The 25,606-nt window shown below is 48.4% G+C and overlaps 1 protein-coding gene and 1 pseudogene across 1 annotated transcript; one reads left to right on the forward strand and one right to left on the reverse strand.

Moving 5' to 3' along the window:
* Positions 1-560: 560 nt before the first annotated feature.
* On the reverse strand, positions 561-3,902 carry LOC148083055 (uncharacterized; annotated as a pseudogene).
* Positions 3,903-11,199: 7,297 nt separating this feature from the next.
* Positions 11,200-16,731, forward strand: LOC148083056 (exostosin-1c-like). Its single transcript, XM_087785721.1, has 4 exons — positions 11,200-11,220; positions 11,872-12,032; positions 16,307-16,478; positions 16,546-16,731. The coding sequence occupies exons 1-4, from the start codon at positions 11,200-11,202 to the stop codon at positions 16,729-16,731; spliced, it is 540 nt and encodes a 179-aa protein (XP_087641847.1).
* The last annotated feature ends 8,875 nt before the right edge of the window (positions 16,732-25,606 follow it).

Genomic DNA, 25,606 nt, shown 5'->3' on the forward strand with positions numbered 1-25,606 from the left:
AACCTTTGGGAGAAAAGCCATATTTGGCCAGAGGGTAACCCCTGAGCCGTCTGAGCTCCACCGCAGACATGACTCACTCACAGACAGGGCATGTAGTTCCCCAACACGCTTCGCTGAAGCGATGGCAAGGAGAAAAGCAGTCTTAGCAGAAACCCACTTCAGCTCTGTCTGAGCCAGGGGTTCAAAGGGAGGCAGACACAAAGCGTCGAGCACCAGGTGCAAATCCCATGCTGGGGCGCGCTGTGTGCGTGGGGGGCGTAATCGCCACGCGCCCTTTAGAAAGAGGGACACCAGTCTGTGGGACCCCACTGTGTTATCATCTACCCGAGCATGTTGAGAGGAAATGGCTGCTGCGTATACCCTCAGTGTGGCAGGAGACCGGCCACTGTCCAATAGTGACTGGAGGAACTCCAGAATCTTTGGGACTGAACAGTGCACAGGGTCCTCACCCCTGTCTGAACACCATGCAGTAAACAGTTGCCACCTATTTGCATACTGCAGCCGTGTAGAAGGCGCCCTGGCATTTAGTATAGTGTCGCAGACAGCATCTGAACACTGCGTCAGAAGCGGGTTGGGCCCTGCAGCGGCCAGACCCATAGTTGCAGGCGAAGAGGGTCGGGATGCCAAATCTGGCCCTCTAGCTGAGACAGGAGATCGTTCCTGTCGGGGAGGCGCCATGGTGAGCTGCGGCAGAGCCTGCGCAGCAGTGGAAACCATGTTCTCCCTGGCCAGAAGGGGGCTACCAACAGCAGCCTGTGACCCTGCTGGAGGACCCTCTGCAGTGTTGAGAATATCAGAGGTATTGGGGGAAAAGCGTAGAGGAGACCTTCTGGCCAGTCGTGCGCAAGAGCATCCTGGCCCAGAGGACTGCTTTCCTCCTTCAGGGAGAACCAGAGGGGACAATGGGTCGACTCCCTTGTGGCAAACAGATCTACCTCTGCTCTGCCGAATGTGTCCCAGATATTGAGCACCACCTCTGGGTGAAGCCGCCATTCCCCCGATGGGGGCTTGCCCCGAGAGAGCAGGTCTGCGACCTGATTCCGGTCCCCGGGCAAATACATTGCTCTTAGGCTGGCCAGGCGTGGAGCCGCCCACAGCAAGAGGTCCCGGGATGCTTGCAACAGCTGTGCAGACCGGGTGCCCCCCTGGTGGTTTATATGCGATACGGTCGACACATTGTCTGACCGCACAAGCACATGTCGCCCTCTCAGGAAGGGGAGAAAGTAGTGCAGGGCCATATACACAGCTCGTAGCTCTAGAACATTGATGTGCACCGAGCAGTCTCGAGCAGACCACAGCCCCTGGGCTGTACGGTTTTGCCACACTGCACCCCACCCTGAGAGGGAGGCGTCTGTTGTGATGGCCTCTCGGCGGAATGCAACCAAACCCATCTGCACGCCCTGGAGGAGAAAACCTCTCTCTCTCCATGGAGCCAGAGCAAGAAGGCAACGGTGTGAGACCTTGAGTCTCCTGTGCCGGTGCCACCTGACATCCAAATGAAAGTCGTTCAGCCACCTCTGAAGGGGGCGTAGCGACAACAGCCCCAAAGGGACCACGGTGGCGGCAGCCGTCAGTTTGCCTAGGAGTCGTAGGAACTCCACGTAATGCAACCACGTGCCCCTGCGAAAGAGGGGAAGGAGGCGGAGGATGTCGTCCACCCGCTGTGGTGAAGGCCAGGCCTTCATTGAAACTGTATCGAGAGTTATCCCGAGAAAAATTGTCCTCTGTGAGGGAACTAGGCAACTCTTTGTAGAGTTCACCCTGAGACCTAGTCGAGACACATGGGAAAGGAGGCTTGTGGTGTCCAGGGTCGCCCGAGACCGGGACGAAGCACAGATGAGCCAATCGTCTAGGTAGGGCAGGATCTTCATGCCCTGCGACTGCAGGGGCGAAAGGGCTGCCATTACAACCCTGGTAAATACCCGTGGCGAAAGGGAGAGGCCGAACGGGAGCACCCTGAACTGAAAATGACGTCCCTGAAAGGCGAACCTCAGGATCCGTCTGTGGTGTTGTGCTATGGGCACATGAAAGTAAGCATCCTTCAGGTCTATTGAAGTAAACCACTCCTGCCTGGAGACAGTGCGCAGAACCTCTGCAGGGCTGAGCATGTGGAATCTCAAGACTTTCAGGAACTTGTTGACTCCCCTTAGGTCGAGGATAGGGCGGAGTCCGCCATCTCTCTTTGCAACCAGAAAATAAAATAAGTCGAGTAGACCCCTCCTGGTTGTAACAGGGGATCTATCTGCTCGATTGCACCCTTGTCCAGGAGGACGGACAACTCCTGGGTGAGGGTTTGGGCTTTTGCCGGGTCGCATATGATGGTCATCTTGACCCGGCCAATGGTTGGGGGCCGGCGTCGGAACTGAAGCTTGTACCCGTTGGTCAAGGTGGAGAGCACCCAAGGGTCCCGGGTGGAAGCAGCCCAATAGCTGAGCTGCTGTTGGGAAAAACAGCCGACGGCCGACCCCAATGCCTCAGCGCTGGGTCCCCCGGCCTCGAAAGGCTCTGGGGGTACGACGGACAGTATGTGGGGCCTGAGGTTGCCTAGAGGGCAGCCGCTCAGTGGCTCGAAAGGTCTGTGCCGCCTGCTGAGCAGGCTGTGGGCTTGGGCGCTGAGACCTGAGGTAGCCTCTGGGGTAAGCCTGTGGCTGAGAACGGCGCTGGGGGGGAGCTGAAGATCCCCTAGGTCTGCCCGGAGGAGGCCGACTCCTGCGAAGCCCGGACAGCTGCTGTTGAGTCTGTCTGGCTTGGACAGTTCGTTCAAGTGCCTCTAGCGCTGCAGGTCCAAACAGTTCCCCCGGTTCCACTGGAACACTGCGGAGGGTTCTCCTGCATGCCTCTGTCAGAGGTGATTGTGCCAGCCAGACCTGGCGGCGAGCCTGGACAAGAGTAGACATCAACCGCCCCAGCTCTCTAGACATCAGCGCGAATGCCTGCAGGGAAGCGTCGCTGAAATTATGGACGGAAGCATCCAGTGGGGTCTCCTGTATAGATGCTGATAAAGCAAGCATCAGGTGGGACATAGAATTACCTATGCGTCCCATGCGTGCCGCTGCGTCATAGGTTTTGGAGAGCAGGTCATCTGTTACCCGACACTGGGAACGAGGACACCTCACATCCGGTCTCAGCGCCTCATCGGGTGAGACAATTAACGCAGCTATTGCCGGCTCGACGGCTGGTATGCGGCCCAACCCAAACTTGGGTGCATCCTGCATGGCTGCCAGGGTCCGGGCGTCTGAGTTTGCACGAGAGAGGGCTCTAGAGTCCCTCCAGCATGCATGCAACTCTCTCAAATATTCGTTAGATGGAGGCACAGTAAAGTTGACGGGAGCTGATCCGCGTCTGAAAAAGGCACTGGCCGAAGCTGGCTGAGCCTGCGGGATATCCAACTGCAGGCGAGCCAGGGCCGTACGAATGATGGCCCCCATAGAGCCGTCTCCAGAACCGACAGTAGAGCTGTGGGCTGAAGAACGGGAGGCCGCCGCAGAGGCGTGGGAGGCTACACGCTGTGGTACCACCTCCTCTCCATATTCGGCGAACTCAGTGGCTGAAGCTGCCATGGAGATTATATCTTCCTCCGGTTCCAAGATGGCTGGAGGAGGAGCAAGATCACCCAACTCTCTTTCACCAGTCCCAGACTTGAAGGCCAGGAAGAAGGATCTCATTTGATCAACTTCCTCCATTAATTGGTCCACCTTGGAAGCAAGTCCGGACTCTCTAACCTTCTTCCTAGAAGTGGGGCCTCTAGTCTCAGCAGCCCGCCGTTTAGATCGGCGGGATTGAGCTGGAGTCTGCCGCTGGGCTGAGGTTAACTGCTCGGGCAACGAAACGAGGCCCAACAGTTGCTCTACCTCAGCAAGTCTGGCAGCCCTTATTCCCCGGGGCATGAAGCTGCAGTTCATGCAGGGATCTTCTGAAAGACCTTCCCTCAGATGCTCGAGACCAAGGCATGAGGGGCACATATCGTGGCCGTCTTCGGGCTGCAGAGAAGCCATACAGACCGAGCAGGAGTGGCCGCCAAGCATGTTAGCAACAGGCGAAGGCCACACAGAGAAAAACAACAAACGCTGGGAGCGGGGGCGAAAGCGCAGCCTTCACCAACGAGTGTTTACATATATGAGAGGAGTATACAAACGCTGGGAGCGGGTGCGAAAACACAGCCTTCACCAACGAGTGTTTACATGTATGTGAGAAATATTACAAACGCTGGGAGCGGGTGCGAAAACACAGCCTTCACCAACGAGTGTTTACACATGTGGGATGAAGTAGCACAAATGCTGGGATAGGAAGCGAATACGCAGTCGTCCCCAACAAATATGAGGAATCCACTTCGGTAGCTGAAGGCAGCAGTACAAATGTTGGAAGAGAAAACACTGTCTTGACCAACAAATGTAAGGAACCAAGAGTGAAAAAGTTGCACCGGCACTCAAGGGCAGTTTGTACCGATATATAAACAAAGAATACAAAGCCGGGAGAGGGAGCGAACACACTTCGTCACCGAAAGAAATCAACTACAACCAATGGCGAGTACAGCAGGTTGTACTGATATTCAAAGATATATAATGAAGAGTACAAAGTCGGGAGGGGGAGCGAACCCACTTAGTCACCGAAATAAATCAAATACAACCAATGGCGAGTACAGCAAGTTGTACTGATATTCAAGATATATAATAAAGAGTACAAGTCGGGAGAGGGAGCGAACCCACTTCTTCACCGAAATAAATCAAATACAACCAATGGCGAGTACAGCAGGTTGTACTGATATTCAAAGCTATATAATAAAGAGTACAAAGTCGGGAGAGGGAGCGAACCCACTTCATCACCGAAATAAAACAAAATACAACCAATGGCGAGCACAACAGGTTGTAATGATATTCAATGAAAAGAAAATTGGTACTCAGCCAAACGAAGACGATCTCCGGACGTTTCCACGGCGAACCGCTACAACTTCTCCGGGTCGAAAGTTCGTTGCAGTCTCTGGAGGGCGAAAGTTTCGCAGCTCCGACAGAAGTCGCGTGACTACCGGCAACGAAAGAGCTAGTCCTTGAGCTAGCTCGGTGACATGCTACTTGCGCAGCGAGAAGATGAAAAGGAACAGATCCTCTGATGTCACCGGAAGTTATACCCCTTCCGGGGTCATCAGGGGTCACAGGTGACTTTGTTGGTATTAAACTCGAACTGCGCATGCGCGAGATGGATACATTCAGTGCTTGAAGCACCGCCTCTGGCGGTCAGTAGGGACGAAATATAAATATATATATAATAATAATAATAATACATTTATTTTATATGGCGCCTTTCAGGGCACTCAAGGTCGCCTAACAATCAGAAAACAATGCAAAAACACAATGAAAAACAAGTTAAAAAGCACAGAGCTTGCAGCAGATTTTCAGTCCATTGGTGAGTATGTCTGCCTAAATAAATGAGTTTTAAGGTGGGATTTGAAGGTGAGAAGTGAGTCCATATTTCTGATGTCCGGGGGAAGGCTGTTCCAGAGGCGTGGGGCGGAGCGGCTGAAAGCTCGAGCCCCCATGGTATATTGTTATGAAACAATTTCCGGGGGGTCGCTGATCACACACACACTCTCTTTTGTATCTTTCAATAAACCGTCCCGGAACACGAATCGCTGCCTTCACGTAAAAGATGAAATGGATGGAGGAAGAACTTAGAAGAGACAGAATGGTCTTTTCGAATCAACGTTTTGCAAAAGGGGAGAACTCCAGTACTACAGTTTCCGCAAACTGCACTTGCTACTGCCCAGCCGGATCCGAGGAAAGTTCTGACAAGCCCCACAGTGCGGCTTCGTTTTATTGAAAGAAAACAATGTGTGATTACATATTCAAACAAGCCAATAAAATTCAAGACAGTTAATTATAGAGGTGTGGTTCTTCGTCTGACGGCTCACGTTGTCCAGGATGTTGGTTACATGTGTCAATCGCGGTACAAACGTCAGTTAGCTGATAAAACAGGACCCTGGGACGATGTGTTCCAGTGTGTCAGCAAGATGTGTTTTGTCTGTCTCGCTATCTGCCCCCCAGTGAATTCCCTCTCAGAATCAGAACATCAAGTTACATAGCAGGTCACAATGACAGGTCACCATTAATCAAATGTCATACACACCTAATGATTCAATAATGGTTCCCACATTTTGATTATTATATATCCACACGCATGTGAGTATATGTGTATTTGTGAGTGTGTGTTTCCACACAATATAAAAGTGCTTTGATGTGTATATGGTGTTTGAACATACATATCAATACTGTGCTTTCCTAACATGTAATGTTTGATATCATTGTGATCCTTAGAAAGAGCTGGGAAGGTATGATAAGTTAGCATTTTATGTGAGCCTTAGATCGTTCTATAACGTCAAATAAAAGAAGTTTCAAAGTCAATTCGAAGGAGGAGAGAAATCCAAAGGACAGAGGGGTGGACCATCTCCAGCCAATGTGGGGTTGAGGAATCAGATGTCATCCACCAATCAGGAGCACGAGAGGAGTAATATTGTTCCTTCCATGATATCAAAGCATCATCATTCCATTAAATTGTTCTTAACTGTTCTCTTTTCTCTTTGTATCTTTCAATAAATCTTATGAAAAAGTACATCAGTTGCCTTTACAATTTTTGTATAATCAATTTAAGAGCCTCTTACTCAGTAAAGAACAGATAATCATGACAACAAGTAGTATCTTCAGTAAATGAGATTTATTAAAACAAGTGTTTCATAATTAATGAATTAGTATCCAAGAACATTTAATAGTTTCCCTTGTACTATAAAATCATAGGGTGGTGCTCCAACTTCAGCTAAATTTTACCTAGAGGCAATTTTAAAGTTAAATCAACCAGAACTTGGATGTTCGGAAATAAAGCTTTTTATAAAGAACATATATAACATTACTACATAATTGGTGCTGATAAATTGCTAAATTTTGGTTATAACCTAAAATATTTGTGTATTGGCTCTGACCAAAACTTTTAAACAGAGATTCCTAAAGTGAATATTCCCCAAAGCTCCTATCTTTGTCTCTCTCTCTCTGCACCTCTGACCCCCCAATGACCTAGGGATCCATTCTGCATGTGTGTGTGTATGATCAACCCACAACCCACAGCCCCTCCTTTCTCTATTTCACCTTATCTGAGTCAAGCTAAAGCCCCCTTCTTTCTCTTGTGTGAGCCCAGCTGACAGCTGCGTAATTATCAAAAGTGTTAAAACTTAAACTGTGGTACCTAAACTTTAATTAAAGACTAACCGTCTTCCAATACATGTTTGTTAGTTTCAGTGTTCACACCACTGCAAACTTTATTTTTTAGGCCTAAACAAATGGAAAATCACGACTGTGGTACGAGCTTCTACCCAACGAGGATTCAAACATTCAAAACTCCAACCTTAAATTTTGGCTTAGCTACCCAATTATTTTTAAAGGATCGCCTCCAACCACGATTTGGAGTTATTGTATAATAGCCTGGTGTACGGATAATCTGCCCACAGGAACAATAGTGATCAAGTGACGTTACTTGCGTTGGATGTGGTATACGTTTATTTTACCTATTTTAATTGTTGTGTGTAGAGCAGGAACAGAAATTTCATAAGACTCTCACAGTGTGGCTAACAGTTGTCCATAACTGTTGTCACAGTTGTCCCTCTGTGACATAATTCTGTGCCACGGAAGACGGAAGCGGAAACCGTTTCACTGCTTTTGTTACTAATTTCTTAGCCTTGGCGAAAGTTATCGGTTTGCTTTTCTGACCTTGAAGAACAGCAAAGATGAAGCATCTGAACTGTTTACATCCATATTTCTAAACACATCCGGGTGAAGGTGATGAGACAAGTGTGTCTGAGGAGGATTGTGAGGACGAAGGTTCCTCGTTCTACCAGGACCAGACAAAAGAAGCTCCTCAAGTCAAGTTAGCAGAGCTTGTTTTCTAGAGAACAAAGTTCTTCATGTGGACGATTCAGAGTTTTTATTTTAGTATCAGTGAAGTACTTTGAATCTCTGTTACTACTTTATTATGGTAACTGTTGAAATATGCTGAATACTAGTTCTACTACTGCTTTTATTACTTATATTTTGTGGGGATTTTGTGTTCCGGTGAACCGACCCCTCCCCAGCCTCGTACGTGGTGGTGGAAAATGAAGGACAGACACATGGATGAGTTTAAGAAAAATGCTCATTTAGTGAATTATGCACATAAGTCAGAGACAAACTTACGTGAACACGGCGCTAGCAAGCAGAGAGATTTATCGCAGACGTCTTCGGATGCCAGAACGCAAAGATCTCACAAAATGGTGGATCTTTATAGTAGAATATTCAGGTTAACGCCTCTAGTCAATTGTGAATGTAGGATTGGTCAGTGACTGTAAACACTTGATTCTAAGATGGCCGCCGCACGTGGTCATTGTGGAAATTTACCAAAGGTTGTTGTCTTCTAGAGAGAGTCTGTTCGCAGCGACTTGCTGGCCTGTTGTGTCTTTCAGTGTGAGTTCTCAAACAGGTTCACACAGACTTGCTGGGAATCTGGGATTGTTTAATCTTTCTGTGTGTGTGACCTGACCGTGGATGTGAACCTGAGTAGTTTGAGTTTAGTTTAAGTGAATGCAATGCAAGACAATGATAATTTAATATGAATTAAATATAAAAGATTATCAGTTAATGAAGTGACTATTTGAAATGTGTGTTAAATCTAGATGATTGATTACAGTAAAGTTGTCATTTCCTTACAATGTATACTACTTATACATATACTACTGATTTTAATACTTGTATTTTAACTACTCATTCTACTATTGGTTTTACTACTTATACATACTACTTATAATTTAAACTACTTCTACTAATAATAACACTACTGCTGTTACTACTTATTTATACTATTTATACTTTTACAACTAATTCAACTACTGAATTTACTAGTTATAATCATACTTCTTCTACTTTTACTACTAATTATACTTGTACTTTTACTAATAATTATACTTGTACTTTTACTAGTAATTCTACTTGTAGTTTTACTATAATTCTACTTCTACTTTTACTACCTATTATATTACCGTTTTGACTACTACTAATTCCACTTTTTCTTTTACTAATAATTCTACTATTGCTTCTACTACTTCTACTCCAACTAATTCTACTTGTTATTTTACTAATAATTATACTATTGATTCTACTACTTCTACTACTACTAATTATACTTGTACTTTAACTACTAATTATACTATTGCTTCTACTACTTCTACTACTAGAATAGAATAGAATACGTTTATTCATCCCCAGAGGGGAAACACACTTTTACAACAGCACAGCGAAAATAAAGTGCAAGGAAAAAAAGAAATAATAAAAAAGATAATAAAATAAAACGATCTTAAAAATATACAAATTATTTACAATATTAGAAAATAAACACTATTAACAGAATAAAATAAAATAAAATAAAATAAAAACAGAAACTAAAAACACACAAGAAGAAAAACACACTACGGATTAACATCAGGATATTTAAAGTAAAGAGTTAAATATCCTGACACCAGTTGGGAGGACCTTCTATAACGCTCCGTCCTACACTGGGGTGCCTGAGCCACTGAAGGAGCTGCTCCTCCTCGGTCAGGTGCAGTGGGTGAAGAGTGTTGTCCATGATGGAGGATAGTCTGGAAAGTGTCCTCCTCTCTCCCACCTCCTCCACCGAGTCCAGCGAGCGGCCCAGGACAGAGCCGGCCCTCGTGACCAGCCTGTTCAATCTCTTCCTGTCCCGGTCCGTGCTACTGCTCCCCAGCAGACCACAGCGTAGTGGATAGCAGAGGCTACCACGGAGTCATAGAAAGTCCTTAATAGTGGTCTGCACACTCCGAAGGAACTCAGTCTCCCCAGGAGGTGGAGGCGACTTCGGCCCTTCTTATACACGGCGTTGATATGTGTGGACCAGTTCAGTTTATTGTTGAGGTGAACACCCAGGTATTTGAAGCTGTCCACCAGCTCAATGTCCGAGCCCTGGATGCTCACCGGTTGATGTGGTGTGGACTTTTTCCTGAAGTCAATCACCATCTCCCTTGTCTTACCAGTGTTTAAGCAAAGGTAGTTGCTCTCACACCAGTCAACAAAGTCCTTGATGACTGACCTGTACTCCAGCTCGTCCCCCCTAGACACGCAGCCCACAATGGCCGAGTCGTCAGAAAACTTCTGGAGGTGACAGCTGCTGGAGTCATAGGTAAAGTCCGCCGTGTAGAGGGAAAAAAGGAAAGGTGACAGCACTGTCCCTTGAGCACTTGTTTTTTTGCTACTAATTCTACTTGTACTTTTACTAATAATTCTACTTGTACTTTTACTACTAATTCTACTACTAATTCTACTTGTTCTATGACTACTAATCATACTACTGCTTCTACTACTGCTAATTCTACTTATACTGTTACTTTGTGACGCTTTTACCATCATCTCTGGAGATTATAATCATGCTAACCTGGACTCTACACTGCCTACTTTTCACCAGTCGGTGGATTCTCCCACCAGGAATGACAGGACAATGTACCTACTTTATTCCAACTTGAAGGAGGCGTACAGAACCAAACCTCTTCCTCCACTTGGAAGGTCCGATCATAACGTGGTCCACCTCGACACAATACACTCCTCTGGTGCAGAGACTGTAACCCAAGACAATCAGAAAGTGGACACCAGCTGTGGAGGACGCCATCAGAGACTGCTTTGACACCACAGACTGGGATGTGCTGCTGAAGTCCCTAGAGGACATCTAGGGAGTAGTATAACAGTGTATAACAGATTATATATTTGAATTTCTGCTCAGACGTTGTCGCCCCTGCTGAGACTGTCCGCTGTTTCCCCAATAATAAACCGTGGGTAACAAAGGAGGTCAAGGATGTCCTTAACAGAGAGAAGGCAGCTTTCAGGAGCAGGGACAGAGACGCCATGAGGTCAGCAAAGCAGGAGGTGAAGCGATGCTGGGGAAAGTACCAACCCTGTGGAAGACTTCCTGTATAGTTCCAGTCCTGAAAAAGATCCAGCCGAGCGAGCTGAATGATTACAGACCGGTGGCACTGACGTCACAGCTGATGAAGACACTGGAGTGGCTGGTCTTCAAACATCTCAGGCCACATGTCCAGCTCGTACAAGCCCCCCTGCATTGTCCTACCGGCCAGTTGGTGTAGAAGAGGCCATTCTTCACCTCCTGCATCGGACGTACTCCCACATGGATAAAGGAAGTGGCTCAGTAAGGATCCTGTTCCTGGACTTTTCTAGTGCCTTTAACACCACCCAGCCCACTCTGCTGCAGGACAAACTGACAAAGATGCATGTGGACCCTGGTCTGGTCACCTGGATCTCAGACTATCTCACTGATGGACTGCAGTATGTCAGGCTGGAAGACTCACTGTGGTGACCAGTACATGAGCACCTCAGGGGATAGTACTGGCCCCTCTCCTCTTTACCATCTACACTTCAGACATTTGCTACAACTCCGAGCTGAGTCTCGTCCAGAGGTTGCTGACGACACTGCCATTGTTGGATGCATCAGGGACAACAGCGAAGACGAGTACAGAAGTCTGATACATGACTTTGTGGACTGGAGTGAGAGGAACCACTTGCAGCTGAACACCTCAAAGACCAAGGAGCTGGACTTTGGGAGGTCCAGGACAAAGCCATGTCCAGTGTCCATATAAGGCGTCAAGTTGTACCTCGGTGTGTTGCTGGACAGTAAACTGACACAGACCATGTGTATAAGAAAGTTCAGAGTAGACTGTACTTTCTGAGGAGAAACAGAATCTGTGCTGAGCCTGGACGAGGACACGGTTCTGCTGACCAGTGAGGTTTGTGGACACGATGGTGAGAAGGAGGAGCTTCAGGATTGAGTCTTGTCATTCAGGTCAACTTCGCCTTCCTGGTGTGGAGGAGCTTCCCCGAGAGGATCGTGGGTTACCCGCCCAGGAGCCACTTTTGGGACCCCCTGAAACATTCCTGGGGCTACACGTCCAAGTGGACCAACGACTACTCCATCGTGCTGACTGGAGCTGCCTTCTACCACAGGTGACCACCTGAAGAACTTCTTCCATCTGAGGCCGACGTGGAGCTGTTGTTCATCCAGACAAGTCTCAATAGTCTCCGTTACAGACGCTCGGCATGTGCTGCTGTCAGCTGGACCTCCATCAGAGCCACAGAGTTCAAAACAGGCTGAAAGTAAAGTCGCTCCAGCTCAACGTGTGGTTCTCTCTTCACCATGTCGAGGGTGAACATCTCCTGAATCCAGGGTTCCATCATCTGAGCTCTAGTCCATCATCACGTCATACTGCGACATGAATGAAGCTCATCACGGCAGGAATAAGATCCACGACTGACACATCAAGCGTTTTATAAACTGTTCAAACACTTAAACGTCATCATTAAGAGAAGAATCTCAAGAATAAACCATGATTTCACAGATAATTCAACAGAAGAACATGAGCCTCTACATGGCGCCGCACGAGCAGCAGCTGGTTACAACAGCTCCCTCTTTCTTCTTACTTTTTATTACACTTTTTCCATTTTTTTGGCGTCTTTTTAATTTTTTCTTTAGAGTGGTCGGATCTTGTTGCCGTTGTGCACAAAACGAGACCACTTTTACAACTTTTGCATACGGTTTTCTGCTATTTTCGTCACTTTTGGGAACTCCGTCGGCAGACACGCTCAGCGGGTCTATTGTTTACACCAGGGATCAGCTGTTGGGGTTGCGCAACACCGCTCTCTCTCTCAGCGCAGAATGGACGATTCCCGTGGAAATCAAGAGAAAAAGACGCGGATGCAGAGCAGGTCGGATGAAACAAGAGAAGAAGCGTAGGTTCCGTCCCTTTATTGCATCGATCATCATGGGAAATGTACGTTCGATCGTGAATAAAACGGACGAGCTCGCTGCGCTGACCCGGCATCAGAGAGACTTCCGGGAGAGCAGCCTTCTATGTTTCACGGAGACCTGGCTGACGGAGAAGATCCCAGACTCTGTTGTTTCCCTGGAGGGGTTCAAGATGGTTCGTGCGGACCGGGACATGGATGGAAAGAGGACAGGAGGAGGAGTGGCGGTGTTTATTAATGAGAGATGGAGCGATCCCGCGCAAGTCTCCATTAAAGAACAAGTGTGCACTAAGGACATAGAGTTTGTTGCGGTGGGCATCCGCCCGTATGACATCCCGAGGGAGTTCTCACATGTGATTGTGTTCACTGTTTACATTCCTCCCTCTGCGGACGCAGCTGCAGCGAGCGAGAGGCTGAGCGCCTCAGTGTCGGACCTGCAGCTCAAACACCCGAACTCTCTCCTGCTCATTAACGGGGATTTTAACCATGCCTCACTCTCCTCCATTCTTCCCACCTTCACACAATACGTGAAGTGCCACACCCGGGAGGACAAGACTCTGGACCTTTTGTATGCAAATGTAAAAGGTGCCTACACCTCCACCGCCCTGCCCCCCCTCGGCCGCTCTGATCACAACCTGATACGTCTGCGACCTGAATACACTCCCATGGTGAGGAGACAGCCTGCACAGAAAAGAACTGTTAAGATGTGGAATGATGAAGCCAAGGAGAGGCTGAGAGACTGCTTTGAGTCTACAGACTGGAGCGTGTTCTCTCATGGTGATGACATCGACACCTTCAATGACCATTCCACAGATTATATAAAGTTCTGTGAGGGCAACGTCACACCGACCCGCAAGGTGCGGTGCTTTGCCAACACCAAGCCATGGGTGACCCCTCAACTTCAAGTTCTGCTCAACAAGAAGAAGAGGGTGTTTGCTTCAGGGAGCAGAGAGGAGCTTAAAGAGGTCCAGCGAGAGCTCAAGAAGGCGATCAGGATGGCCAAGGAGGAATACAAGAGGAAACTGGAGGAGCAACTGGTGCAGGGCAACACAAGGTATGTGTGGAAAGGCCTGAAGAACATCTCAGGTCATGGCCAGAGTGGAGCCAGAGCCACAGCAGGGGGAGACCAAAGATGGGCCACTGAACTTAACCAGTATTTCAACCGGTTTGATCAGGGCCCCCCTCCCCCCTCCATCTCTGCCCCCCACTCTTCACAAAGCTGTTTTTCCCCTGCTTCAGCCCCCTCCCCCCAACTGTTCTCACCTCCAAGCCACCTTTCTCCCCCCCAACACGCCCTACTTCAGCTGCCCAACCCCCCACAGCCACCTCTCTCTGTTACATCTGAACAGGTGATGAGAGAATTAAGGCGACTGAAGATCAGGAAAGCTGCTGGACCAGATGGACTCAGCCCCAGACTGCTCAGGGACTGTGCTGATCAACTTTGTGAGTTGGTCACACACATCTTCAACCTGAGCCTCAAACTGGAGAAGGTCCCGGTCCAGTGGAAGACCTCCTGTGTGGTTCCGGTTCCCAAGGCGGTGCACGCGAAGGTACCAAGCCACTTCAGACCAGTCGCCCTGACCTCCCATCTGATGAAGACCTTGGAGAGGCTGGTACTCCGCAAGCTACGCACGACTGTGAGCTCTGCGTTGGATCCGCTGCAGTTCGCCTACAGGCCAAAGATGGGGGTGGATGACGCCGTCATCTACCTGCAGCACCGGCACTGACTCATCTGGAAGCCGCCGGTAGCACTGTGAGAGTCATGTTTTTTGACTTCTCAAGTGCTTTCAACACCATCCAGCCGGCGCTGCTAAGGAAGAAGATGGAGGACGCAGGAGTTGGGACACAGCTGGCAGCATGGACGATGGACTACCTCACCAACAGGCCGCAGTATGTGAGGCTGCAGGACTGCAGGTCTGAGGTGACCATCTGCAGCACCGGGGTGCCTCAAGGGACAGTGCTGTCACCTTTCCTTTTTTCCCTCTACACGGCGGACTTTACCTATGACTCCAGCAGCTGTCACCTCCAGAAGTTTTCTGACGACTCGGCCATTGTGGGCTGGGTGTCTAGGGGGGGCGAGCTGGAGTACAGGTCAGTCATCAAGGACTTTGTTGACTGGTGTGAGAGCAACTACCTTTGCCTAAACACCGGTAAGACAAGGGAGATGGTGATTGACTTCAGGAAAAAGGCCCCACCACATCAACCGGTGAGCATCCAGGGCTCGGACATTGAGCTGGTGGACAGCTTCAAATACCTGGGTGTTCACCTCAACAATAAACTGAACTGGTCCACACATATCAACGCCGTGTATAAGAAGGGCCGAAGTCGCCTCCACCTCCTGGGGAGACTGAGTTCCTTCGGAGTGTGCACACCACTATTAAGGACTTTCTATGACTCTGTGGTAGCCTCTGCTATCCACTACGCTGTGGTCTGCTGGGGAGCAGTAGCACGGACCGGGACAGGAAGAGATTGAACAGGCTGGTCACGAGGGCCGGCTCTGTCCTGGGCCGCTCGCTGGACTCGGTGGAGGAGGTGGGAGAGAGGAGGACACTCTCCAGACTATCCTCCATCAGGGACAACACTCTCCACCCACTGCACCTGACCGAGGAGGAGCAGCTCCTTCAGTGGCTCAGGCACCCCCAGTGTAGGACGGAGCGTTATAGAAGGTCCTTCATCCCAACTGGTGTCAGGATATTTAACTCTCTACTTTAAATATCCTGATGCTAATCTGTAGTGTGTTTTATTTTATTTTTTTGTTTTTATTTTTATTTTATTTTATTCTATTGTATTTTGTTAATAGTGTTAAATTTCTAATTTTGTAAATAATTGTATATTTTTAAGATCTTTTTTATTTTATTTTGTATTATCTCTTTTATTTTTATTTTTTTCCTTGCACTTTATTTTTTTAAACTGCGCTGTTGTAAAAGTGTGTTTCCCTCTGGATGAATAAAGCTTTTCTATTTTCTACAAGTCTGTCCAATAAAATAAAAGAATGACACAAACGATTTACTAACATTAAAACGTCAATCAAACACATCAGTTGCACAATAAAATAAATGAATAAAAGAAAGCGGATTTTGATCAAAAACAATATCATCAAAAGTTTTTTCAAAACAAAACATTTAGTTCAAGAAAAAATGAATTTAAACATTTTTCCTTTATTTGAAGCGTTTTCTTCTATTGAATCATCTTTTTGAGTTTAAGCCTTAATATCGTAAAACATTAATTCTTTAATCCTAAAGTTTCTATAATAAAAATATATATTTTTAAGTTGAAAAGCTTGGAAGTAGTTTTGTATCGATTGTTTTTATGGTTTACTGAATAATAAAGAAACAAATGTTCAGACGTTAAAGGTTGAACTTCTGATGTGATGGACAAGAAGTCTGTGAGTCTGAAGCGACCTCTAGTGTTCGCTCTGAGAACAGCAGTTTCATAGGACTGTGGTAACATGTTTCAAACTCTGCATATGTTCGCAGGTACTACCACTACCTGTTCACTCATTACCTGCCCCAGTCCCTGAGAACTCTGGTGGACCGCTCGTGCAACTGCGAGGACATCCTCATGAACTTCCTGGTCTCTGCTGCGACGCACCTGCCGCCAATCAAAGTGGCCCAGAGGAAGCAGTCCAAGGAGCTCCCGGGTCCACAGGTGGGCGCTCCTCTTCCTGAGATCCTGCCGATGCTCTTAGTCTCACCACCTTCTCTTGGCTCACCAGGGCACCAGGACGGTTCCTTGGGTCGACCCCGAGCACTTCAGTCAGCGGCAGGAGTGCATCAACACCTTCGCCAGCTGGTTTGGCTACATGCCTCTGGTGCACTCGCAGCTGCGCCTGGACCCGGTGCTCTTCAAGGACCAGGTGTCCGTGTCCCGCAAGAAGTACAAGGACCTGGAGAGAGCGTGAACATGGGAGACAGGACTGGAGGCTGGACCAGACGACAGACCCTGGAGGACTGTCTCTGGAGCCACGAGTCCAGATGAAGAAGAACTTCTAGAACTTTCTCTGAAGCCTCGTGACGGTTCTGATGTGTGTGTGTGTGTGTGTGTGTGTGTGTGTGTGTGTGTGTGTGTGTGTGTGTGTGTGTGTGTGTGTGTGTGTCAGAACTGATGGTTGTCGATCAAAGGAAGTGATTCCACAAAAGGTTCAATAAATAAATAGATTCTAATCAACTCTGGTGTTTGATTTAAACCTGTCTGACCTCACATCTACCTGTCTGACCTCACATCTACCCGTCTGACCTCACATCTACCTGTCTGACCTCACATCTACCCGTCTGACCTCACATCTACCCGTCTGACCTCACATCTACCTGTCTGACCTCACATCTACCCGTCTGACCTCACATCTACCTGTCTGACCTCACATATACCCGTCTGACCTCACATCTACCTGTCTGACCTCACATCTACCCGTCTGACCTCACATCTACCCGTCTGACCTCACATCTACCTGTCTGGCCTCAAATCTACCCGTCTGACCTCACATCTACCCGTCTGACCTCACATCTACCCGTCTGACCTCACATCTACCCGTCTGACCTCACATCTACCTGTCTGGCCTCACATCTACCCGTCTGACCTCACATCTACCCGTCTGACCTCACATCTACCCGTCTGACCTCACATCTACCCGTCTGACCTCACATCTACCTGTCTGACCTCACATCTATCTGTCTGACCTCACATATACCCGTCTGACCTCACATCTACCTGTCTGACCTCACATCTACCCGTCTGACCTCACATCTACCCGTCTGACCTCACATCTACCTGTCTGGCCTCACATCTACCCGTCTGACCTCACATCTACCCGTCTGACCTCACATCTACCCGTCTGACCTCACATCTACCCGTCTGACCTCACATCTACCCGTATGACCTCACATCTACCCGTCTGTCCTCACATCTACCCGTCTGACCTCACATCTACCCGTCTGACCTCACATCTACCCGTCTGTCCTCACATCTACCCGTCTGACCTCACATCTACCTGTCTGACCTCACATCTACCCGTCTGACCTCACATCTACCCGTCTGACCTCACATCTACCTGTCTGACCTCACATCTACCCGTCTGACCTCACATCTACCCGTCTGACCTCACATCTACCTGTCTGACCTCACATCTACCCGTCTGACCTCACATCTACCCGTCTGACCTCACATCTACCTGTCTGACCTCACATCTACCCGTCTGACCTCACATCTACCTGTCTGACCTCACATCTACCTCTCTGACCTCACATCTACCCGTCTGACCTCACATCTACCTGTCTGACCTCACATCCACCTCTCTGACCTCACATCTACCTGTCTGACCTCATATCTCCCTGTCTGACCTCACATCTACCTGTCTGACCTCATATCTACCCGTCTGACCTCACATCTACCCGTCTGACCTCACATCTACCTGTCTGACCTCATATCTACCCGTCTGACCTCACATCTACCTGTCTGACCTGACATCTACCTGTCTGACCTCACATCTACCTGTCTGACCTCACATCTACCCGTCTGACCTCACATCTACCTGTCTGACCTCACATCTACCTCTCTGACCTCACATCTACCCGTCTGACCTCACATCTACCTCTCTGACCTCACATCTACCTGTCTGACCTCACACTTCCGCTTCCGGTGAGCCTTTGATCGGCTGCTTGAAACGTAAGCTCCTGCAATAATTGCCAAAAACAGTCGTTTTAACGACTACTTGTCCGGATTTTATGCTCATATCACTTAAGATATGTCTCAAGCATCTCGGATCTATGATCGTGATGCTCTTCTCAACATCAGAGAGTCGATGGAGGACTTCACTCGCGACAGCTACCAACGTCCGGTGAACGTGTTTCCGGCTCCGCTTCTCATCGACTCGGACTCTGTGGAATATCGTTTGATCTCTCGAGTACCGGGCGATTTCCACAAGGGATCGAGTCGGGCTGGAGTACAGGTCAGGATGAGACGCGCAATTGCGATCGCTCGGAACAACTCTGGCGGCGGTGTTCTTGAAAGACTTTAGTGACTTCTTATCTTCCATTATTCAGATGGAATCTGTTCTTATTCTTGGAGACTTTAACCTTCATGTTGATGACGTCACATCTTGTTCTGCTAAAGAACTTTTAACTTTAACCGAAGCCTTTAATTTTGAGCAACATGTTTCTGAACCCACTCATCAAAAAGGCCACATTTTAGACTTAGTTTTTACTCTTGGCCTGAACATTTCTAATGTATCTGTACATGATGTCCATCTGAGTGATCATTCTCTTGTCTTGTTCAACCTGGACTTCATCCCTGAACCTAAGCCTTTGAAAGTTAGGTCTCAGAGGCGTGTCATCTCAGCCGATACTGCAGACAGTTTTTCTGCTATGTTTGACCATCTTTCCTTTGATGACTGTCCAGATGTGGACAGTTTGATTAACTGTTACACTGATCATTGTGTTGAAATACTGGATCAAGTGGCACCTGTTAAATCGAACTTGAAAATTCAGAAAAAACGGTGCCCTTGGACAAATGAAGATCTCCTGAGTCTGAAAGACTTTGTCGAAAGACTGAGCGTCTCTGGAAGTCCACTAAACTTGAGGTGCACAGACTTCACCTCAGGGATCTGTTGACTTCTTACAATGAGATGGTAGAAACTGCTAGATCTGATTACATCAGAAAACTGGTAGCAGCAAATAGGAAAAACCCCAAAGTTTTGTTTGACACGATTAATTCTCTCGTGTCTCCTGCTCCTCAAATCACGCCGGTCTTCTGTGAAGCTGACAGCAATGCATTGTTGAGATTTTTCATTGACAAAATTAAATTGATCAAAGAGAAAATCTCTCCCCCTTTGTTGGGAACCCCTACTGTCTCTGAGCCCATCTCCTCCTCTTGGTCATCCTTCACTGCTGTATCTTTGGGTGATATTTCGGCACTAGTGAACAAGATGAAACCCTCCTCTTGCTCAGATGACGTCCTTCCTTGTAGGCTTTTTATCAAAGTATTTGATGTAATTGGCCCCTGGGTTACCAATATGGTAAACCTCTCCCTTTCCACAGGGGTTTTTCCCAATGCATTTAAACATGCCATTGTGGAGCCTCTGCTCAAAAAACCAGGCTTAGACCCAACTGACCTCAGTAATTTCAGGCCTATTTCTAAGCTCCCTTTCTTGTCCAAGATCTTGGAGAAGGTGGTGTCTGAGCAGCTGTCTTTGTTCCTGGATCAGAGCGACATCCATGAGAAGTTTCAGTCGGGCTTCCGTAAACATCATTCTAAGGAGACAGCTTTATTGAAAGTGTCCAGTGACATCATGGTGTCGGCTGACTCTGGTAAATTCACTGTTCTGGTTCTCTTAGATCTGTCGTCAGCCTTTGACACAGTTGATCACCAGATCCTGCTGAGAAGACTAAGGGATGAAGTGGGACTGTCTGGGTCTGTGTTAGAATGGTTCTCATCTTACCTTTCTGGGCGCAGTTTTAGTGTATCTGCCAATCAAATGAGGTCTGAATCGGCAGATCTGTTGTGTGGAGTCCCTCAAGGTTCTGTTCTGGGTCCTTTATTGTTTTTGCTGTACTTGATTCCCCTTGGTAAAATCATTCAGAGATTTCCAGATGTTTCTTATCACATTTTTGCTGATGACATCCAGCTCTACTGCTCTTTTGACCCAACTGAGCCCCAAAGGCTGAACAGCTTAGTCAATTTGCTAGAAATCAAACAATGGCTGAGTGAAAACACTTTACAGCTAAATGTGGACAAAACTGAAACTCTGGTGATTGCTCCTGATGATAAGATTCCAGGGTTGAGTCAGTACTTGGGTGACTTAGGTCAGTCTGTCAAACTGAGCCTGAGAAACCTGGGTGTTGTATTTGATAAAGACATGTCTCTTGTTCAACACTGCAGAAAACTGACCAGGAACGGTTTCCTTCAACTGAGAAAAATCTCTAAACTTAGGAAAATGTTGTCACAACATGATCTGGATCTTATAATCCATGCGTTTGTTTCTTCTCGTCTGGACTATTGTAACAGTTTGTTTTCATGTCTTAACAAGAAGGATCGTCTCGTCTGCAGTTGATTCAGAACTCTGCAGCGAGAATTCTGACCCGCTCAAGTAGGAGAACTCACATTTCTCCGATCCTTAAAACTCTTCACTGGCTTCCAGTTTCTTTCAGGATCAACTTTAAAATTCTGGTTCTTACTTTCAGAGCTATTCATGGTCAGGCTCCTCCTTACATCACTGATCTGATCCAGCCTTACACCCCAGCTCGGGCTCTGAGGTCTGTGGATCAGAATCTACTTATGGTTCCACGCACACATATCTACCTGTCTGAGCTCACATCTACCTGTCTGACCTCACATCTACCTGTCTGACCTCACATCTACCCGTCCGACCTCACATCTACCCGTCTGACCTCACATCTACCCTTCTGACCTCATATCTACCTATCTGACCTCACCTGTACCAGTGAGACCTCATTTCTACCTTTCTGACCTCACATCTACCCGTCTGACCTCAAATCTACCCTTCTGACCTCATATCTACCTGTCTGACCTCACCTGTACAAGTCTGACCTCATATGTACCTGTCTGACCTAACATCTACCCGTCTGACCTCACATGAACACAGGTATCACCTGTCGTATCGTAGTGGAGCACCGTGCAGCGTCTCTCTCGCTCGAAGCAGAACAATCGTTTCTCTTTTTGTTCGCCTTATTACTGGAGCATCCGTGAACATCTACATTTATTTTTGGACCAACATCCTCCGGAGTCGAATCGGGCCGAGGACAAGTTTGAAAAACTTCCCGGTGAGCGTATTCGTCAAACTTTCCTCTCAGTATGTCTCCTCCTTCTCCCTCTCCCTCCTTTGTTCTTTCCTGCTCGGTGTGTCAGATGTTTAGTTACGCTTCGACCTCCTTTATAGATAGCAGTTGTTGTGTGAAGTGTAGCCTGTTAGCTAGATTGGAGGTGAAGCTCGTTGAACTAGAGAGCCGGTTGTGCGCTGTCGATGCTAAACCGCTAGCTAGCCAGTGTCAGGTAGACAGTGCACAGCCACATAGCCTAGCAGGTAGTCCTCCAGCAATTCCCGAGCAGCCGGGAAACCAGGGTTGGTGGGTGACTGTTCGTGGGAGGAATAGTTCCCGGCCAAAGTCAACGGAGCACCACCAACCCCTTAGCGTTTCCAACAGATTTTCTCCACTCGACAAGTCACCAGTCGAGGAACCTGCTCTGTTCATAGGCGATTCCATACTTCGGAACGTTAAACTAGCGAAGCCAGCAAGAGTAGTCCTGGGGCCAGAGCGGGCGACATTGAATCAAACTTGAAGCTGCTGGCTAAAGCTAAACATAAATACAGTAAGATGATTATTAATGTCGGCAGCAACGACATCCGATTACGTCGCTCGGAGGTCACCAAGGTTAACGTTCAGTCGGTGTGTGCATTCGCACGAACAATGTCGGACTCCGTAGTGTTCTCTGGACCCCTTCCCAATATGGCCAATGATGATATGTTTACTCGCTATTCATCATTTAATCGCTGGTTGTCGGAGTGGTGCCCCGCCAACACGTCCTCATACCCAAGGCGTCATACCGTCCTACGCCGTGCAATGTCCCCCTGGCGTCCCTAAGGTAACGTTACAGGGGGGACAAAAACGTCGGTTTTCGTCTACCCGGGTCACCCAGTAATATACAGAGCATTCCCCGACATTGGATTCAAACGACCCGGGTTACATTTGAGGCGTCGCTTAACTCGTCGTTGCCATGGTAACGTGACGTGACGTGTCGCTGTTGTCATTTGGCTACCGTAATTCTAGAACTATGAAGCGCACTTGAAATGTTTAATGTCAACAGTGCGATTCTACCCCCGATTGTGCTTAACGACCTCGAACCACTTCAAGAGATGAACATAAATCGGTAAAAAATGCTTAATTTTAATTTTTTGAAGCTTGGATTGTTCACGCATCGCGTGAAGTCAAGAGGCTCTCATGGATTAATACATGCTTAAAAGGTCCTGTAAAAGTGACTATATTGTATATCTTTAGGTGTTTCAACTCCATAATTTTGACATTGTTTTATGAATGAGTAAAATAAAGTCTGGATGTGCTATTTCGCTTGATCCTATTTATAATCCGGTGCGCTTTTCTATGAAAATAGAACCTTTCATTGAGATTGCGTTTATGGACATATGCTTATTTAGCTGCGATTATGAGCGTCTACGTGACGTTTGTCAACAGTAATCGCAATCCTGCAGAGGTGACGTCACGCACGTTAATAAACTGATCGTGCAGGAATGTAGAGCCGTCACACCACAGGAATAAAATGAGATATTGTGCTTGTTTGTTTAAAAGCGCCATGGAATACAATTGTAGATGTGCTTGTATAAAGACCGAGTTAAGTTTAGTTTAAATTTAGCGTCAGCTAAAAAGTTTTCAAACTGCCCCACACGCCACTTCCGCCAAACCTCCATATATTGACGTCACACTTGTTGACAAAGATCGATAGCATTTTGTGCTCACGTTTGTGCAGTAACTTGACGGAACCAGGTGCGCGTCACTCGTCTATTGAGGTAAGATATAATTATTGCTTTAAGACTCAGATGTTTCATTGCGTTTCATGTAACTTTCTGTGGCTTTCTAACACGAGAGCTAGTTTGCTAAAACTTAGCTTTTTAAATTATAATGTAACTCACAGACGTATTTTGTTTGAAAGGAGGAAAATATATTTATATTCCAATAAAAAGTTTGCTATATTGGCAGCTCATGGTAGGCGATTTATTTTATTAATATTCAAGATATTGATTTCATTTACCACTTCCGCATATTAATACAGATAACATATTTATCGTATTTAAGTATATAAGTATACGTTTATTTTAACCCTTTTGGATGAGGGATTTGAAACCTTTCTCTCTGTGGTTCCTGACAAATGATTTCAAATGTGAAGTAAGTGAGTAATATTTGTAACATAGTGAACACAAACTCTTAGGACCGTCGGTGGCGCTGGGGGTCATGCTTGCCTCTGGCCTCGCCGGGGCCGTTCTGGCTTGGCCGATTCGGGTGTGAGGGTGGGACCTGTGGGGCCTTGGGCCTGGTGGTGGTGACCGCTGGTGCCGCGATGGCCCCGTGTGCCGGCGTGGGGGTGGCCCGCTTCCGGGGGGTCTTTGGTGGTGTGCGGGGGGGGGGTTGCATTGGGGGCGGTGCTGGGGCGGGGGGGTTGCTGGTCCGGCTGACGGGGTTGGCGGGTGAACCGTTAGGGGTGGGGCTGGAGCTGGCCGGGTGTTCTGGATGGCCCTCCGGCCCCAATGGCTTCACCTGGTCTGTGGTGGGGGGCTGTGGGGGCCTGTCTTGGGGTGGGTGTCTGCTGCAGCGGTGGCTGTGGTCCTCTACTTGCCCTGTGTGGCATGTGCTGTGGTGGGGGAGTCTGTCGCCCTTGGTCCTGGGGGTGCGTGGCCGGGTTGGTCCGTCTTTCGGGGGCTTCCCGGGTGGGGGGGGCCACACTGGGCAGGGACATGTTAGGGGGACGGCGGAGGCATTGGGCATTGGGCATTGGGCGGACCCATGTTACCGTAGAGACCATGTACCGCCCATGCAAGTAATGCTGTCCCTCTGGGTGCTGCATGGTGGGTGGGGGCGGGGGCTGGGGGTCAGTACGTGTGATGGGCGGGGCCTTTGCACCTTAGAGACCGTTGACCGCCCATGTAATACTGCTGGCCCCCCAACTTCCCTCATGACATGGAGGAGGTGGGCTGTGGCTGTTGGGGACGTTCTACAGTTTGAAGATTGGGGGCCGTTCCCGGACGGCTGCAGCCCCATTACCCCCGCCCTGCCAACAAACTAATAAAATTTAATGGGATCCCTGCCCACGCAACCGTGGCCCCCCTGTGACCCGGGGGACTCTCACCGGAGGACCTGAGCCGGTGCTTGGCCATTGTTCCCCTGGGCTCATGCGGTGGCGCTCAACCCGGCTACTGGCCGTGTTCACAGGGTATTGGGGGGGGCTCCGCTGCCGCTGCTGTGGTGGATCCCTATCTCTTTGGCTTGTCTTCTCGCGGTCCCCTGCTATGGACTTGGTGGTGGCCTGACGATCTGGGGGTCTTCCGTGGCCCGGCCTGGCCCCGGGGCTCTATCCCCTGACTGGTTTTCCTGGCTGTCCCTTGGAGGGCGGGCCCTTGGCCCCTCTGCCTCCGTGCCTGCGCCTGGTGCCTCCCCCTCTTTGCTTCCTCGGTCGTCCTCGCCTGTGCTTGCCCTCTCGCGCAGCCGGGGCCCCCACGGTGGTGGTCCGCTTTCTCGCTGGTGTTTGGGGTCGGGCTTGGCTCTGGTGGTTATCTCGCCTGCCGGGTCCTGGTCTCCCGCGGGTTCCTGCCGCGGCTTGGGCCCCCATGTCTGGATCCTGCTGTGCTAGGTATGTGCCCTCTGGCCTGGCTGGTGGTGTGGTGGCTTCTTGGTGTCACTGGGTTCTGCCTGCCCACCATGCAGGGTTGGGTGGTTGGTGCCCCTGGGTCTCTACTTGCACTCTTTTCATACACACAACCACACTCACCCACACAACCACACACACAGACACAATCACACACACACACACACACACAAAACCACACACACACACACAAAACCACACTCTAACATTTCAACCCCCCCCCCCCCTCTCCCCTCTATATCTTCACCCGTCACCGGAGTCTGTATACCTGTGTATTGTATACATTTGTCCCAAACCCACACCTTTTTATTTCTCTCCCGGAGCCCCAGGGCTCCACCTCTAGAGCTGCTGCTGATCCAGGATCTTCACCACGTCATCAAATCCCGAGTTCTCTC

This window comes from Callionymus lyra, chromosome 3 (genome assembly GCF_982586985.1).
Source record: "Callionymus lyra chromosome 3, fCalLyr1.hap1.1, whole genome shotgun sequence".
Lineage (NCBI taxonomy): Eukaryota > Metazoa > Chordata > Actinopteri > Syngnathiformes > Callionymidae > Callionymus > Callionymus lyra.

Excerpts from the sequence above, each read along its gene's own strand:
- LOC148083056 (XM_087785721.1), top strand. The coding sequence starts at position 11,200 with ATGGATAAAGGAAGTGGCTCA. Across the intron at positions 11,221-11,871 it reads TGGATAAAGGAAGTGGCTCA|GTCAACTTCGCCTTCCTGGT; the intron begins GTAAGGATCCTG and ends CTTGTCATTCAG. Across the intron at positions 12,033-16,306 it reads GGAGCTGCCTTCTACCACAG|GTACTACCACTACCTGTTCA; the intron begins GTGACCACCTGA and ends ATATGTTCGCAG.